The sequence below is a fragment of the Cupressus sempervirens genome, chromosome 8, assembly GCF_028749045.1.
Source record: "Cupressus sempervirens isolate cs-2001-9-10 chromosome 8, ASM2874904v1, whole genome shotgun sequence".
In the NCBI taxonomy this organism is placed as follows: domain Eukaryota; kingdom Viridiplantae; phylum Streptophyta; class Pinopsida; order Cupressales; family Cupressaceae; genus Cupressus; species Cupressus sempervirens.
This window is the reverse complement of record NC_143125.1, coordinates 305946742-305966487: the sequence shown is the minus strand read 5'-3', so window position 1 is coordinate 305966487 and position 19746 is coordinate 305946742. Positions and strand designations below refer to the sequence as shown.

General features: G+C 31.7%; 1 protein-coding gene across 1 annotated transcript; it reads left to right on the top strand.

The window, feature by feature from the left end:
- Positions 1 to 7223: 7223 nt before the first annotated feature.
- On the top strand, positions 7224 to 11146 carry LOC149542623 (S-type anion channel SLAH3-like). The gene is made up of 4 exons (XM_089796224.1): positions 7224 to 7358; positions 8665 to 9462; positions 10782 to 10813; positions 10912 to 11146. The coding sequence occupies exons 1-4, from the start codon at positions 7224 to 7226 to the stop codon at positions 11144 to 11146; spliced, it is 1200 nt and encodes a 399-aa protein (XP_089652350.1).
- Positions 11147 to 19746: the final 8600 nt, after the last annotated feature.

Sequence of the window (19746 nt, the reverse complement as noted above, 5' to 3'; positions counted from 1 at the left end):
TAAAGTTGATTATTGTTTATATTAACCCATTAGAAAAGTGTAGTTTTCCATTGCAAATTTACACCTATGCACTTGCAGTAAAATATCTATAAACCCATTATTCATGGATGGGTTTTGGAAGATGTTAAAAGCATTAAGGTGTAAAAATAATCAAGAAACTATCGTTTAAGTGGGCAGGCCACTAGAAATCGGAGGTGTGCATCATGGGCATCCACCATTGGTGGAAATCCTACTTCTCTTCCCTCTTGTCTCTTTCAACCGTACTGTTTTTTATGCATGCAAATTAACTTTTTTTAAAATTATATCTTATTGCTACGTCAGCTAAATCTGATTTGGTGGAAATCAAAGCAAGAATCAATTACTGTACGAATGGCGTACTCAATCTCGGTCGGACCAAATCAGATTGCCCGCCTTTAGAGGCTACCTCTATTTGATTTAGTTTTGAGGAATTTGAGTTTATACTAGATTGTGAGTGAGCAATTAAACTTGTTTAATGGATTTTTTTGGGTGATATTCTGAGTCAAATTTATTGACCCATATTTCATGAGTAGAATCTATTTTTAATGAGAATAAATGGAATACTTAGCACTTATTGGATTTTCTTTTACTTAGAATTATGAATTAGTGAGGTTATGAAAGAATTTTATTTTTAATATTAGTATTTAACATTCATTTTCAATGGGGTTTAAATATTAGTGAAAGGAACTACATAACTTAATCATTATATTAGGTTAATATTAACATCAGGAGAGAGTACTTTGTGAATTTTGGGCAATTTAAGTTCTTAAGTTGTATTCAAATTTCATCATTTTTTCGTGATTGCCTTAGTATGCAACTTAATTGTTTATTGTTCTAACTTACGTGTAGTAAAAATAAATGGTGTTCAATCAATGTTGTGCATGCAAGGGCTAAAAAGTCGTCATTTTAGAGTTGTATGAAACAAATTTTCTATTGGTCTATTACTTGATCACTTTGACAAGTAAAGAAATTGCACAGTTGGTCCAACAATTAGGCACATATGGCCCAATAAACATGCACTATTAGTAACAATAAAGTTGCACAATGATCTGCTTACTAACCTTTTTCCTAGAAAATGTGTGACTATTGACTGACTAAATAATTTTTAGTGGGCTTATAATCAATAAAATTTAATGAATGATAATTGGAACATAGGCAATAACTTATAATCTTGGACCCTTATAGATTTTTTTGTTAAACGAACATAAAATTTATAATTTATAATTTTCAATGAATTTGTCAATTACTTCTTTTAGAATTGAGGTTGAAAGAAAGAATTTGAAAGTAATTGTTAAAGATATAAAAAATTGTTGATGATCGTTATGTTAGTGAGTTGTGCATTGAGCTCTTTATTTGGTAAAGAAGTTATAATTTTTTTGCATATTCATAATAAATAAACATCTTATGATGAATTATAATATCTTTAATTCTAAAGGATGATGGCGTAGTCTTTCTAGGAGGGTCTTTAGTGGGATGTTCAAGTATTTGTTTCTTAAAAGTTTCAGGAGGGAAAAGGAAACCCACCACCAAAACATTCCTCCCTCTTATATCATAGAAAAGTATTACAATCTGTCACAAAATATTCACACCAATATTATAGTATAAAACAATAAAAATTGGTTGCATGGACTTTACATTTAGGTTACACAATAACATATACCTTAGACAATAACCTCAAATAGAATCTCGCTTTAAAGAATTGATTCCTACATGCTTCTCAGATGGTAGCTCACATTGTACTATTATTTTTCTCTCCTTTTTCTGCCTAGTCATCACTTCCTTTCTATTTCACTTACCTTCTATGCATCTACTCTACTCTATCCTAGCCTTTTTGTTTATTTTCATCTAAATAACTTTTTATTATCAATAAAACATACTTTGTTAGCATTTCTCATTATTTGTGTTAGCTTGAAGGTAGTGCAAAGCCCAAAACCAAAAAAAAAATATTATTGACTAAATGTATCAAAACTACAAATTTCCAATGTTCATATAGTGGAGAAACTCTACAACACTCAAAATACATCAATTGAACAATGATAACAACCTTCCTAAATATCTCCTTTAATTATAAACTCAAAATAGATCTTTCACAAAACTGAAATAGTTTTACAGCACGCATTATCAATCAACACTCACTTTGTGAGAAATACAATTTCACTCATCCAGAGTAGACCTCAAATTTCAATTAGATATACACCAACACTTTTAAAAAAAAAATCCACAACTACAAAAATTAGTTCTTTAATATGATGCAATGCGATGACTTTTACCTCTATAAATTGTTAACCATGCACAAAATTTATCTTATTGACCACAGATGTTATTAGTCTAAATATAGCCCCACAGTTGAGAGTATCCTAGTACACTTACATCACATAAGTTATGGAGTGAACCTAGTGTCTATATCCATTTAGACAGCTTTAATGTAACAAGGATACGATTTGAAATAATAATAATATACAAGAAACATGAGAATGTCTTTAATACTTATTATTATATTTATCAATTTTACAATAGACAATGGTTTGGTAATATTCTTCCTCATATCACCTATTATGAATCTTATAATACTAAACGCAAAAAAAACTGAAAAATATTCTTCTAATTCTGTTTATTCAAAAAAACTAAAAACAAATTGATGTACCTTTAAGATAAAGTATCATGCCCTCACCCAACATTGAGTAGAACAATTAAATAAATGTGAATATGAGATAAGAACAAGTGATGGAAAAAAACTAGGGTCCACATGAGGAAGAGGAATAACAATTATCCACTTGGTTATCTCTTTCATTGGTAAGGCGCGTGCATTATCCAAAGTGGAATCCCATTCTTTCGTATTATTATAATAATTTCATTTAAGGCAAATAAAGTGAAGAAGCTTTAGCGCGTTAATAACATATTCTTCTTCTCCACTAATATCATCATCGCAGCCTTGTCAACTCTCTTAATATAAATTATTTTTTAAAATAGAAGGAGATGACGTGGATCCCATCAAAGCACACAAAAAGGGTTTATTGAACATAGACATTTAGGGCCCGTTTGGCGTGCGGTATAGGCATATGTAAATTCCAAAAATTTTGAATTCCTTGTTTGGATGCACCAAAACGGAATTGGAATACAAAGTAAAAATGGAATACGTATTCCATTTTTGGCTCAAAAATAGGGTTTTGCAATTCCACCAAAATAGGTGTTATTGGAATACGTATTCCTATTCCATTTTTTTTAAATTTTAGAAAACATAAATTTTGAGGTCTGCAAATTCCCATCAAATATTGGCTGAACCAAACGGAGAATAGGAACACGTAGCCCCATTTTCTATTCCAAAATACGTATTCCTATTCCCACAGCCAAACGGGCCCTTAAATTAAGAATTTTAACACCTTCATATGAAAGCCAAATATAAGAGGAAGATAAAAAGGTCCATGGTCTACTCGTGAAGTTGAAAGGCTCACAAAGAGTCCACACATCTAAAAAGGATGAGGCTGCCCAATTCTTAACATTTGAAAATGTCACTTGTATTTTTAATGAATAATTATTTTTATTATTATTTTAAAATGGTTATAAATATGAAGAATTTATATAGAATATAAAAATACAAAAAAAATTGGTTGTGGACAAATTTCATTTTTTATCGATTTTATTTATATTCATTTCTATGTAATTCTACATATATTTGAATTTATTCTTACTTTATTTGTAGATATTTTTATACATTTACTTGATTATTAGCTTGTACTTCAATATAATCATCCATGGGCTTAAGATATTTTTACGTTCCTTGTATTTAGTGGTTGTATAATAGATAAGATTTGGTACTACATCACATGGAACTAACTTAAAATTAAGATTTTAAAATTGATCAAACTTATCATTTCCTTTCCAACCATTTAAGGACAACATGGTGTAAAGTCTATTATTTCCATTTATAGAGTTCAATATCTAAATAACATGAGACAATCATTAAGTGATCCTCTATTGTATTGATCTTGTAACACACACACACACACACACACACACACACACACACACACACACGCGTGTGTGTGTCTATACATGTGCATGTATATGTGTGTACATGTGTATGTGTATGTATTTATATTTATACACTATATAAAAAGTCAATAACATGAAAAATATCACATGACCTTAGGCACAAAAAGTAAATGACATAAAATTAGAATAAGACCAATTAATAAACAAGTTATATAAAACATATTAATCACACCAATTAATAAGGCCAATGAAAATAATGCATGGATGAAGATGATTATGGGTTTGAGTTAATACTCTGAAGTAGGTAACCATTTACAATGCAATCTATCACATATGGGAAAATTAGGAAAACTTAGTGGCATAAAATTTCTCTCCACAAAGTGGAAATCTATACACAAACAAAAATAAGAGATTGATGGACAAATTATAACTTGTTATCCTATGCATAGTCATCCCTATATTTTAATTAAACCAAATAGGAATCCCCTTCCTTTTTAAATTTTTCTTATCTCGGTTAATTTTTTCTAACCTTTCTTTGGCTTTTGATTTCTTTTTGGGATTGTGTTTCTTGAAGGAACTCCAAGACTTGGGCCTAAGGTCCTTGTGTTTCTAATTTCCCTAAGGGCCGGTTTGGTTGCTAGAATACAATCATAATAGGAATAGAAAATTAGAATTCATTTTTAATTCTCTGTTTGGTGTGCCAAATCGAAATTGGGAATAGGAATACGTATTCCCATTTTGCTCCAAAATAAGCATTTGTCCATTCTCCAAAATACTTGTAATTGGAATTGCTATTCCCATTCCCATTTTCAATTTTTCTTATTTGAAAATGTTTTCAAATCCACTTCATTATAACTTCCTGTTGGAGCTCCCCAAAATGAAAAATCATGGCCATTTTCAAACTGATGATACTAAAAAAATATATATTCCTTAGATTCTACTCCCAGAAGACTAGTGCACAGTGGCGATTCGATTGCTCAGCAATGCGATTCGATCGCTCAGTGTGGGATTTGGATTCACCCACTTTACTATTTTTTGCTTTAGATTCTTTTTGCAAATGACATGAATTTGTTAAAAATAAGCGTGTGAGAAGATGAAACCCTCTATAAATTATGTTTTTTCTTTTTCATTCATAAAATTTGATGGGGTTCGAACCTTCAATCTTTAATTCAAGTTTGTGCAACCAAACAAGAGATAAATGAGATTGGATTGTAATTTCCTATTCTCATTCTCCATTTCCATTCTCATTCAAATTTTCTCTTCTAATTCCCAATTCCTATGCTTGCAACCAAACAGGCCCTAATCTCCCTTTCCCCTCATGTGATTTTCTTTTTTTCTTTGTAGTTTTTGGGGATTTTGTCTTACAATAGAACATTATAAACCATGGGAGAAATTTAATATAAATTTATTACAACATTATCAAAATTATAGCTATTAAAGGCAAGTTAGTTAATAAACATGTCCCACTTTAGATATGTTAATTAATTGTAGTAGTATTTTTAAATTATAATATTATTTAATCAAATTATTTAGATATGTTATTGTTTAGTTTTTTAATAAAATGATTAATTATTTTTCAAAAATAAATAAATATTTTTAATAATAAAATATTTCTTATTTCAAATATAGTCATTTAAAAAATAAAATAAAATAATTATAATACATTTAATTCTAATTTGTGATATGATTAAAGTTACAATTATAATTAAACTACATATATTTTTGTTTCAAAATTGTGTAATCAGCAATCAATTAATTCTATGTTAGTTACTAGGTGATACTTGTTTTTGTTGTAATAAAGAAATTACAATTTTGAAAATGATTAAAAAATTAATGAGAACAATAGACAAATATATTTTAACTATCAAATAACAACAATAGTAAATCAATTTTAAATAGAACATTTCTATTATAAAAAGGAGGAAAAATGAAGAATACGTAGAAAATGAAAAAATAAAAATCAATGAAATATAAATAAATCTTTCTCTAACTTCAAATAAAATTCTTTAAACTACACAAAATTGAACCAAAAATAACATATTATATATACTGTTATCGACACTAATTGCTAACTTAAGTAGAAGAAATCTTTTAATAATATATATTTTAATATTTTATTTCTCTATATATGACTTATTACTTTTGTTATGATACACTCAATAATTAGCTATGTCAAGAAAAGACAACTTCAAAATAACTATTTGGTGAGAAATATATTAAAAAATGAATTGTCTGCATGCTTTGATGGATCCTAAGAAATGGTTCAATTAAAAAATGTAAATATTTATTTATTTTGTGTCCAAATATAATATGGAGCCATGCCAACAGATGCTTAGGTACAAGTACATATCAACCATTGGCAAGCACTCTAAGCGAGTAAGGTGTCGCTCTTGAAAGTCACCACTGGTTGAAGAACAGCCTTTCCTTTTCCCATCCTAGAAAGAAGGAATCGTAGCATAGAAAACCTAACATACATCATTCTCTGCCTAGTCTACAACAGTCATAATCCAGTTTTCTTTAATGGAATAAATAAACATATAAAATATGCTTTGCCTTGAATGGCACGAATTCAATCAGGGAAAACATATGGGCGTTAAAAAATCAAGAGTCAATGACATGAGGTCGGTGGAAAAAAAGAAAACCAACTGTAAAATGTTTACAGACAACCAAGTTGTATCTAATTATGGAAATAAAGATCTACTGATTAAAAATAATCAGAGAGTCAATGAGAGCACCAACCAACTATGAAATCATGTTAACATAAAAAAAACACTTGAAAAAAACTCAGAGCACCCCAAGAAAAAAATGTCAAGAAATGGAAATCTAAAAGTTCAAAAGGCCAATGAGAGCGCCCAAGAAAATCTACTTGTATAGTTCAATAAGGTTGTATAAGGATTTCTAATTGAGATATATATATATATTCTCAATATACTATAATTCATCATATAATCCAGCATATAAAGCCAAAGTATGGCAAATCCTTGTAATCCAATTGTTGCTACTATTCATTCAATTCAAGTTGTAATTTGTATCATGCAGCAAATGCCTTTTCATTTACATATTGTCGGCCATGTCATGGTGGGCAGTGCAATTGAGCTTAGATCCTTGTTTCCACCCAATCTCACCCTTCAACGAGTCTTTATAAGCCCACAATCAATTCACAATTGAAGCAAGGCCTCCATTGAGAAATACGCTATTTTCAATATAAAGCCATGACTACTGCCTCATCTAGCACCACCATGGCAGAGATATTGCATATTTCTATTCCAATCCCACCCACATCCCCCATATCCACTCTTACAAAAACTAAACCTAAACGAAAGCTTGCAAGCGAAAATCATTCACAGGTGGATTTCTATAGCCAGTACCATTTATCTATTAGGCACATCTTTATTTGCTTTGATTCAGTTAAACAAATGTTTGAATTGTCTGGTCATATCTATAGTTTTTAGATTCAATTGCATAAGAACTGTTTGTTCATATCTATTATTTTTTATCAATATTCTGAATCACATTTTTATGATTTGGTGATATAAAAAGAAAGTTGTTGGGTGGAATTCTAATGTTAGACTACATAAGATAATGATACAAAACAAACTTATTGTATCATATAGTGTGAATTTAATTATAGATCATGGAGTGAGATTCGGATGATGGATCACTTGAGATGATAGAAAGGGAGAGTTGTATTAGAAGGCACAGTATAAATGATAGATTATAGAATGTGATCCAAAACATTGATGCAAACAAATCGATTGAGTTTGGCATAGAGTTTGAAGTATTTGTTCATATGCATTGTTATTAGGTTTAATTGCATAAGATTTGTTTGCATGGACATTTCAGACCACACTTGTGATATGGTGACATAAGAAAAGAGTTGCATCACAAAATGTAATTACAGTGATAGATCAGATGAGATAATATGAAAAAAGACTAAATGAAACTGATTTTGATGATAAATCATAGAACATGGTCTGAAATACCAATGAAAAACAAATCTTACCAAATTGATGCAAACAAATTAATTGAGTTTGGCATGTTGTTTGAAGTGTTTGTTCATATGTATTGTTTTTAGGTTTAGTGACATAAGATTTGTTTGCATGGACATTTCAAAACACACTTGCAATATGGTAACATAAGAAGAGGGTTGCATCACAAAATGTAATTATCATAATAGATCAAATCAGATAATATGAGAAAAGAGATTGAACTGATTCCGATGATAAATCATAGAACATGGTCTGAAATACCAATGAAAAACAAATCTTACCAAATTGATGCAAACAAATTAATTGAGTTTGGCATGTTGTTTGAAGTGTTTGTTCATATGTATTGTTTTTAGGTTTAGTGACATAAGATTTGTTTGCATGGACATTTCAAAACACACTTGCAATATGATGACATAAGAAGAGGGTTGCATCACAAAATGTAATTATCATGATAGATCAAATCAGATAATATGAAAAAAGAGATTGAACTGATTCTGATGATAAATCATAGAATATGGTCCGAAATACCAATGAAAAAACAAATCTTACACAATCGAATTTAGAAACAAGTACTAATGACTCAATTTACAGATTGCAAAACTCTTGTAAAATGTAGAAATCATCAGACAATTTGAATTTCCCTGTGCTTGTGTTGATGATGCAGGAAGAGGGTGGGCTAAGGTGTGGCAGGAGATGGATGAAATGGGTGATTCTAGTGGAGGAGTTTGAGATAGACAGCTATCACCTATGCCTTGCAGTTTGCAGCCAAGCACTTCTTTGGAAAACACTTCACGAATCATCATCATCATCCTCATCCTCATTCATGTCAGCCTCGTGGAGGATTCGAGAGGCAATACAAGTAGGAGTGTGGTGCTTGGCCCTGGCCACACTCACAACCGTGTCTCTCATGTACGGACTCAAATGCATTCTCTACGTGGGCGCAGTGAAAGAGGAGTACTTCCACCCTATGAAGGTAAACTACTTCTTCGCACCGATGATATCGTGCATGCTTCTCGCTCTAGCGGTGCCTCCAGTCGTAGCCAAAACAATCCCCCCTTCTCTCTGCGGCCTCTTCGTGACGCCCGTCATTCTGCTGGAGATGAGACTGTATGGGAAATGGTTCACCGGGGGGAAGCGCGTGCTGGCGAAGAATGCGAATCCGTCGCAGTATCTGTCAGTTGTCGGGAATTTCGTGGGGGCAATGTTGGCGGCGCGGGTGGGGTGGAAAGAGGCTGCTAATTTCATGTTCGCGGTGGGCTTCGCTCATTATGCGGTGCTCTTTGTGACTCTCTACCAGAGGCTGCCTACCAATTCGGGACTCCCCACGAAGCTCAATCCCACGTTTTTTCTCTTTCTTTTGGGGCCCAGTACGGCCAGTCTCGCCTGGGAAGCCATTTCTGGTTCTTTCGGCATCGCCTCCAAGATGCCTTATTTCCTCTCGCTTTTCCTCCTTGCGGCCATGGTCAGTTTTTCTTTCTCTATTCCCACTATTCTTTGGCACTAGCTATTAAAAAAACAGATGTCTGATATTTGTTCTTGTTTTCGAGTATAAAACATGTAGATCATGAAGAACAAATGTTGAAAATTTCATTAAATTTGAGTTTTCTGTATCATGATGTCTTGATTTATTGGAATCGACCATCTTTAAACATCACACATTACAGAAACAATAAGCTTGGAAAAATTAAATCAGCTTTGACTATTTTCATATTTTTAGACTAGGAATCAAATCTTAGTGTACGATGTTTCAGTCATCCAATTGGATATAGGGGTAGTATGATATTACTATCAAGATTTAGTTGTATAATTTTTATTCCTATTTTATAAGTAGTGCTTGATTTTAAACACTTTGTCTTATAATAGTAATATATTTCTACAATCTATGATCTTATTGTCATGCTTTTGAATGAGATTGTGTGTGAGCTTTTAAGTGTCAACATTCCAAATGAGGATGAGAGAAAGAATGTCAAATGATGATGTATCATTGAGTATGATTCCAAATGTTGAATCTTGAAAACTTACACACAATCTTATCCAATTATCTATCTTTGATGAGAATGAATGGAGCACTTATCACTCATTGCATCCTTCACAAAGGACAAACACTAGATCTTTCTTTGGAGATCACCAATCCCAGCACAACTTCCATTCAAACACACTTAATCATGGAGTTCCTCTAAGATTAAGTCTACTTAACTTGCTACACCACTTGCAAAATCTTTAATAAATATGAAATTTTATGAACAGTTCATTATTGAACCTTAATTTATATCTTTCCGATATGAATTTTCTCTTCATTCTTATATTTATTTTACTGACTAATGTTTTCATTCAAGTTATCTGCATAGAGTCTCTTAATTCAAACACTACTAATTCTTCTTCTATTAAGTCTACTTAACTTTCTATCTCATTTATAAAATGTTCAACAAATATTGAATGTTATGAACCATTTGTTATAGAGCTCCTTAATAGAATACTCTCTTTTATATTTATTTTAGTGACTAATGTTTTCATTTCTAGCTTTCTATCTCATTTATAAAATGTTCAACAAATATTGAACGTTATGAACCATTTGTTTGAGAACTATTATGAACCATTTGTTATAGAATTCTTAATAGAATAGTCTGTTTTATATTTATTATTCTAGTGACTAGTGTTTTCATTCCTAGTTGTCTGCATAGATGAGAATTTTCCTAATGCATTAGTTTATGTCAGTTCATTGCAATAATGAGTGCTCAAATATTTTTTAATAAATACTCTACGTGTTGTTTTCATTGACAGGTAGTGCGCATAAATTTTATTTCAGGATCCGGGTAAGTACACATTATGGTGTACTGTGGTGGAGGTGCGACCCACGTAGTGTTATTTTGTCTCGTGAGTATGAAAATCTGTTAATTCTTTTTTCTTTCAGGTTTTCGTTAACGTGGTGGGCTTACGTGTTTCCGGTGACAGCCGTGGCCATCGCAACCATTAGATATTCCAATGCAGTGAAAAGCCCGATGCTTGCAATTATCGCTTTCATTTTCTTCTTCTTCGCGATAGGAACTCTCGCTCTTCTCGCCATAACATCTCTTGTTTTTCTTGCCTTACAACAGCGAGGTAGTTGCCGTAATCGACCCAATCCACACAAGAAAAGGAAAATATAATTGTAGTGGGATGTACTAAACGTTTTTTTTTTGTTGACAATTGGGTTATGATTATTTTTGAGTGCGTTCTACTTGTAAATGGGTTTTACTTGCTGCGGACGGCATGCTGCTAAGCCAAAAACAGGCAGGGCTGCTGTTCGATGTGTAATTGTAGAGTGTATTACAACTAAGATTCAGATATCAAGAATTGTATTACAATTGTCTCAATGAATACAAGTCTGATCCAAATTCAGAAGTAGCTAAAAATAGAAGACATTTCATATATAGTTATACACAATTTTTAATATCATGTAGATTTCTCCATCACACAGAAAGTACATATAAGAGTAGTGGAGAGGGATCTCATAGGAAATACAATCCTATTCCAACAAAATTATTAAGTCAGAAAAAAATGTCAATCATTTTCAACTGTCATAAACTCATAAAATTGATGATGAAGTTATAGTTTGAATATATTACAACTATTTATTACAGTAGTGGAAAACTCTTGTGTCCTTTCTCAAGCCCACATCACATATCTTGGTAATTGTATCTGAATCTGATGATGTCATGGATAGACATTTGATTTTCCATTCATTATGTGATTTGATTTTTTCAAAAAATGACATCAATCTTCCTTAATTTAAAACAAATTTCAATCATGAAACTTTTTTAGTTAGAACTTTTTATAAACAAAAACTTAGAGATGAAGATGGCAGCTGAAATATTTTCCTTTTCCATTTAGCCATTTTGTTAGGTTATCTTCACAATCAATTCTATTATATTTAAACCAACTAATAATTGTAATTATTTATGTAACAATTATGAATCGTTGAAATATTTAAAAATTTCTTCTAATAAATTATAAAAAATATATATATAAATAAATGTCTTTAAGATATATATGTTTATATGTGTGTATTGAAAATATTTCAAAACAAATATATTTAAGATATATATATATATATATATATATATATATATATATATATATATATATATATATATATATATATATATATATATATATATAAATATATAATTTTGTACAAAAGTAACTATGTTGAATTGATGTTAGAAAGAGTTAAAAAATATCTATTCTATATTAATTTGAAGTTAGGTCCAGTTGAATTGAGAGTAAAAATATGAAGAAAAAGTATGAGCATAGGTGAAAAGAAAACATTTCTAAGAGACTATTCATGGTCAAGTGATTAGTAAAGAAAAGAGCATGACCAATTGAGTAAGTTAAGGTTATAGTGGAGGGAGTGTTAATGCTCAAATAAGAATTTATGAGTTGATATTGCACCCTTCGCTCTCTTGCATGTCATGCCCCCATTATTCCATTTCTAGTCCTTTATTGAAAAGGGTTGCAATAAAATGAGTAGTATTATACATCTGAAAAAACATATGTACTACTTATAAGTTACTCTTAAGTTACTAAACAATATATCATATATTTTTTTTAATACTATTTTTCTTGATTTTGTATGGAATTTAATTGTTTGTCCTTATTGTTTTGTTTTCTAAATACTAGACATGAAAGTTGTTAAAGTTGTGAGATTTGTTTTTAGGTTAAAGAAGTTAAAACTAGGGGGTTGGCCCTTCAGTACACAACAATGGAGAACTCATTAATAGCAAACAACTAACAGATAAACAACCAACAAATTCACAACCATCAAATATAATATACAAAACTTGTCTCCACAAAACCTAGATAACTAAATATTAAAGTACTTATCTAGCATAAAACTAAAATTGTCCATAGCAGTATCTAGCATAATAAGAAAAATAAAAACATACCAAAACTGTCAATATAGTTTTTAGAAACATAAAAGGCCATGTACAACCAGTCTAAGAGATTAATAGTTGGATCATCCCAATAGATTCATAACACTAGCAACAAAGCACAGGAAACAAAGAAATTATTTTTTTGTTATATATTTCCCCAACCTCAAAGGAGAATTCTTGTCCAGTCGTGTATGTGCGAGATCATGGTCAACTAAACTATGACCTTAAATGGTAGTGAAAAACCAGCAAATCAGGGTTATGTTAACTTGACACATAATTATCAAGTAGTTATGGACTCTATTTAAAAATGTTGTACGAAAAAAATCTATCAAAAATTGAATGTAGTTTCTAAACTACTAGGCCTTATCTGGAGAAAAAAATATTTGTTTAGTCAAAATTTTGGATTTTAATCCAGTACTATAAAAATTTCAAGGCAAAAATAAAAAGTAGGTGTATGTGTGACCACTTTAATCAAAACCAAATGATAATATTTTTAAATATAATTATTCATATAAAAATTAGACTCATGCCTGGATGTGACACATATTTTTTAGTATATTTATTCTAAATAAATAATTATATGTGAATTCTCTACTATAACTAATTGAAAAAAATTACAATTTTTTTCTTATACTAGGCAAACAATAGAATGTGACACAACTTTTGGACTTCAAAATTGTTATACCATTTGAATGCTATACCTATTTTCCAATCAGTATGTCAATCAGTAGCTTACAAACATCTTCATTAGAAATTAACTAATAAATATTTATCGAACTCATAATTTGACAACACTTATATTGATGGAATCTTGAGAGTGTTCTCAAAAAACCCTTTTCATTTCATTGAATTTGGATGAAAAATATATTTTTAGATGGCCAATCAAAGTCTAAATGTCAGGGCAACATGTATCAAACATGTATTTTACTATTAGATCTTTTAGTAGCTATAGAATGACTATTCTAAGACTTGTCTTTCAATGACATTCATTAGTGTTCTAAGATTTGTGTTTCTAAAATTATTTAATTGAACCCTCTAAAATCAACATTTGGAAGGCTCTAAATAATTTTATTTTTTTTTTTTATAGAATTTTTATGAATATAATTGAGCTACACATACATACATTTCACACATTTGTAAATAGAGAAAAAATCAAATGTAACCGATATCAAATGTATGTAACCGATATCAAATGTACATTTACATAGATATGTGAAGAATTGTTTTTACATCAACGACATCATTTCATTTTACTATGATTCACGAAATTGATTGAAAATGACTTATAGAGACATTTCAAACCATTACCAATATTTGAAACCATTAAAAACAACTACTTATGTGACTAACAAATTGTTGTTGAAAAACACTTATTATTTAACACAATGTAATGAAGAATTTTGCAAGGAAAAATAAAAAAATTATACAAAAGAAACCATGACATAGACCTTGTTTTACCATTAAATCACTAATTAAAAACCTTAAGAATAGAAAAAGAAAGAAGTCAAAAAGCTAGAAGAAATACCAATTCCCAAGCTAAATGTATGCTCTGTAAAAGAGCTATAGCTTTGGTAGAGTGGATGTCAGGTTAAGAAATGGTATATCTGAAATGACATTATTTTCCTCATCTAAATTCATACTCTTTCTTTTCATGCCTCATTTGAAATTGAGATTTGTGACCTGTGGGACACATGTCACGATGAAATGGGTCAAAGGGGGTCGTAGGTTAGCCTATGACTACATCTGACCCATATGATTCATTACCATATGTCTTGAGGGATCATAGGACCCCTAGGGACACATGTCATGATGAAATGGGTCGCAAGGACTATGACCTCCTTTGACCCTTAATATCAGTTACAATATCTCCCTAAGGGTCCTAAGACTCCTAGGGACACATGTCGCGATGAAATGGGTTAAGGGGGTTGTAGGTTAGCCTATGACCCCCTTCAACCCATATGATTGATTACCATATAATGTCCCTAGGGGTCCTTGTAAGAATTTTCCTTAGGAAAAAATCACCAAAGATCAAGGAACTCAAGCACAAGCACAAAATGGACCAACAAAGATTAGAATAACAATATGATATTCAATAGATGTACATACACACTAGGAGCGCCTGAATATAAAGGCCTCTAGAATGCTTCTAGAATGTCTAGGAGTTAGAAATATGATAAGCCTTACAACTAAGCATATGTCCACCAAGTGTGGATTATCCTCCATTAAGCACAGGAGTTAGTGCGATGAGGAGAGGATAAGCCTACAAAGGTGTGTCATGTAAAATTATGTTGTAGACACCATGTGCTTAATTAGAGTGTGAACAACTATGTTGGGTAAATGCATCAAGTTGTGGTGCCAAAAAAGTAACACCCTTTTTTTTCTAACCTTTAATATAGCACATATAGACTTTTAAAAAACCCAAATTATTATAAATGGGCTGCAAACCCACAACCCATTCATTTTTTCTTCATTTTCCAACTTTCCCTCCTCATAGCACGTATGCGAATTGAGAAAATTGAAGGTTTTTGCCACCCGCCTTGTCAATATGCCTCCTTGTGGTCGAAGTTCAAGATCACGAGCATGTCGTATGTTGTCTAACGTTCTTTTTGCATTATTTTATATGTTTTTGTATTGTTTTGTACATTTTTTTCAAATTTTCTTTAAATTTGTTTATTTATTTAGATTTCAATTGATTTCTTATTAGGAAATATGAATAATGAACCAACAAATCCCCAAGAAGATCAAAACCAAGACCCTCAACAAGATCCAAACCAAAACCCTCAACAAGATGAGAATCAAAACCTTCCACAACAAGAACAACAAATTCTGCAACCTACGCCAATTGGAAGACCTCCTCCTGGCACACAAGAAAACATAAAAAATGAAATAGAAAGAGGAAAAAATGAATTAGAAGCACTCATTAGTAGGTTGAAAGCTTGTGTACAAACCAATCCAATGAGAGCTCAATTGACATCCTCCCTCGAGTCCATTAAGACCCACATAGCTGCTATTAGTGGTCAGTTAGATATTTGGTAGGTTAAGAGGGAAGAAAAAAAAAGATATTATGCAAAAAAATTATCATATGAAGATGTAAAAAAAAAAAGAGATACCAAAAGGTAGAATTTGTGCATTGTTTAGAAAGCCTGGTGAACAAAATACTGTTAGAGAGTCAACTAAATGGTTCCCCATCCATTGGTGCATACACGATGGTATTATAAATAATTTTTGGGATAGATGGTGGATGGTTTTTGATGCCCCTCCTTGTAATAATCACAAGGTCCCAATGTATTTCTTAAGGAAATTGTATTGTGAGTTTTTCCTTGGGGAGATCCCCAATTATTTTGATATTTTAGAATCTTAGGGTGGAGGTGGGGGGTCATTGGTTGAGAGGCTAGGGGAACATCATGACCCTAATGTAGTTAGGGCACTTGTGGTCAAGCTACAGGGTGAGCATGTGACTATTCCTTCAGTTGTGAAGGAACATGTAGAGGCCAACACTCTAGGGACTATTAATGCTTTGATGAAGACCCTCATTCATTGCATGAGTTCATTACTTGAGGAGGAGCCTTCTGCACGTTGCGGTCACATATGCACATCATGCAGATCCTTATGCACATTTGGCGGTCATGTTGGAGATGGTGCAGATGATGGGCTTGTCACTGATCAATTCCTGAATGAGACATTTGACATTGACACACATGTAAATTACAATTATAATAAACTAATTTGATCACATTTCATATGTATAGTGAACGACTAATTAATTAGCATGTATTGACATTGTTCAAAATTTAGGGTCAGAGTGTTGGCAGCCCTAGTAGCGATCCCCTGGCCCCATTTTTCGTCCCGTCAACGAGTCCAGAGGTATGTATTGATTTAATCATTTAAATTAATACATATATTTATTAAGTAATCATATGAAGGATTGAAATTTTTTTTTATGCATGTGCATTAATTCTCTACAGGACCATCGACATTCACTATAGACTCTGAGCCTAGACATGATATGAGCTTCATAGAGGTACATTTGTTTCACGTTAATTTAATTCATTTGATTATATTTGTTTCATGTTACATGTAACGTGTATTTTATGACATGAAACTCTTGACATCTGAGGCTCCTCCTCATCTTCAACAATCCGTCAATCATGGAGTGGCTGTAGCTATGGCTAGTTCACAACCATTGACTAAGGTATGAACAAATTTTCTTGGTTTTAGTTGTTGTTTATAATAGTTAGTATCAAAATTTCTAATGTTATTTATAAGTGATTATATTGATTGAATTTTTGTAGGATCTTGTTACACCTGACTGTCCATGAGCCTTCGGGGTGGACTTGCGGAGCGACTATATGATGGCAGTAAGAAAATAATTAATTTTGTGTGTACATATATTTGATTTCAATGTATAATAACTATTGATTCATATATACTTTGTTTGTATCAGCTCGAGTTAGAGAAGAGCCTCAACAAGAGGACAAGTGAGCGTGTGAGAAAGACCCCATTATCACCATCATCTCCCTCCACATGATGATCAAAGACCTCTAGAGATTTTTTTCCTTCCCCTCATTAGAAGGAGAAGATATAGTTGATAGACATACATGTATAGGCATTAGTGGACATATATGTTGGATTTTATGTTAGTGGACATATTCGATATACATTTGATGTATATATGACATTTTATATTTGATGTATGGAATTTATTTGATGCATGGTATTATTAGACTTATGACATTATTGGTTAATAAATGATATGTTTTTTCATGTACAACATTATTAGTTATCATAATATATTATGTGTTTGTTAATGTATGACATTATTGGTTATCGTTTTATATTATATGTTTGTTCATGCATGACATTATTGGTTATCATAATATATTATATGTTCCTTCATGTATGACAACCTTAGTACTCATACCCATGCACCCAAGTATCAGGTACTAAGTGGAGAGCATCATAGCTAAGGACCTTCATTGAGATTTCAGATTTTTTTTTTTTGGTTTTTTGTTTGTGTATCAGCTCGTTGTTTATCAAGCTTAATTCAATACCTAATCAATTTGAAACTTTGATAGAATATTGATTAACAATAAACTTTATCATTGTTTAAGCATAATTTTATCATTTCCAATATGTCATTGTCATATGATTTATGATCTTGTTCATGTTTAAAGTTTTCCTTCTCAGTTATTTGTTTATCAAGCTTAATTCAATACCTAATCAGTTTGAAACTTTGATACAATATTGATTAACAATAAACTTTATCAGTGTTAAAGCTAGAAATTTATCATTTGTAATATGTCATTGTCATATGATTTATGATCTTCTTGTTCATTTTTAAACCTCCCTTCTATGTTATGCATCTAAACATTTATCAGAAATTATTATTACAAATATTTAACAAATCTGAAATTGAAAACAATACATTACATTTGCAAACTTTATCACTATTCTTGATTTGAAAAATCATTGTCATGACTCATAAATTCAAGTTTTCTATAAATATAAAATTATAATTAAAAATAAAGTTTGACATACCCAAGTACCCCCATTCCCTATTATGAAAAATAGTTGTACCCATACTCGTACCCTAAGTACCCCAAGTACCCCCGTCCCCATGCAACCTTGTATATTATATGTGGATCTTGGTGTTTTTTGTACACCTATGTGTTCTATAGGATCTCTTGCTACTTAGAACATCCCCTGACCTTTCTCAACCTCCTCACTAGGTTAATTGATCCAAACTTGCAGCATCACTCCCTTACTCTTCTAGGAACAATATCCCTCCAAAGGTTTTATTGGTCTACTAGGGTACCATAGCACTACCCAATCCAACCAAGGTTTCCATTATGTCCTAAGGTGTTATTGGAACACTTTTACTATGCTTGAATGAATAACAACAATGGGTTAGTACCCGATTTCAAGATTTCTTCACAAAAAGGCTACAAGGAGAGCCCCTAATTAGGCCTCTACCCGAAGTTCTAGGGCCAATAGCTCCTTTATCTTAGAGTTTCAACACCTCTGGCCTTAAGAAAAATTGATGCATATGACCCATGCTCAAGGATTTTTAGGGTCTTAGGGTGCGTATATGTCGTACAACAAAAATAGAAAAATTGAGGGTTTGGTAGGTTTTCGTGGCTACTTGCTATCCCCACTTTTAAGACACCTTCCACACTTCATCAAGAATCCTCCTCCACAAGTTAGAACCTCCTCATACCCCTCGTCATTCTTCAAGATTTTCTCTCAAGAGCTCTTTCTTTGCTGATAGTCCCTAGCCAGGCATTGCCTAGCTCGCCTAGGGATTGGTCAAAGAATACTTTGCACTTATTTTCAAGGCCCTTGCTTGCATAATATAATACATTAGGGTATGTAGCCTTGAAATCTAGAAGACCATGGAATTTCCATAGTGGAGACAAGACTTGCAACCTTTTCATGATAAACAACTCCAAAACTAGTAACATACATGTATCTTTGAAGAAATTTACAAAACCTTTCAAAACTTGTCACAAATTATAACTAATGCATCATGAATATAGAGGTTGCAAGTATCTAATGTTTTTAAGCTATTACAGAGAACTTTCATATATCTATTGCTTGACCTCATTCAATCCATGTCTCCTAGCTTAAGGCTCCACTTTCATGGCATTAATATCCTTAAAAGTGTATTATGCAAGTGCTTTAAGATAATGGGATGCATGTCCCATGTTCATCTATGACAAACTACTTTCCTAAAACTTTTTGTTCTTTAACTTCTTGAATTTGATGCTTTGTCTACTATACAAATCATCTTTCACATCACCAATAAGACAACCATGAACTTCATTTTTTTGACA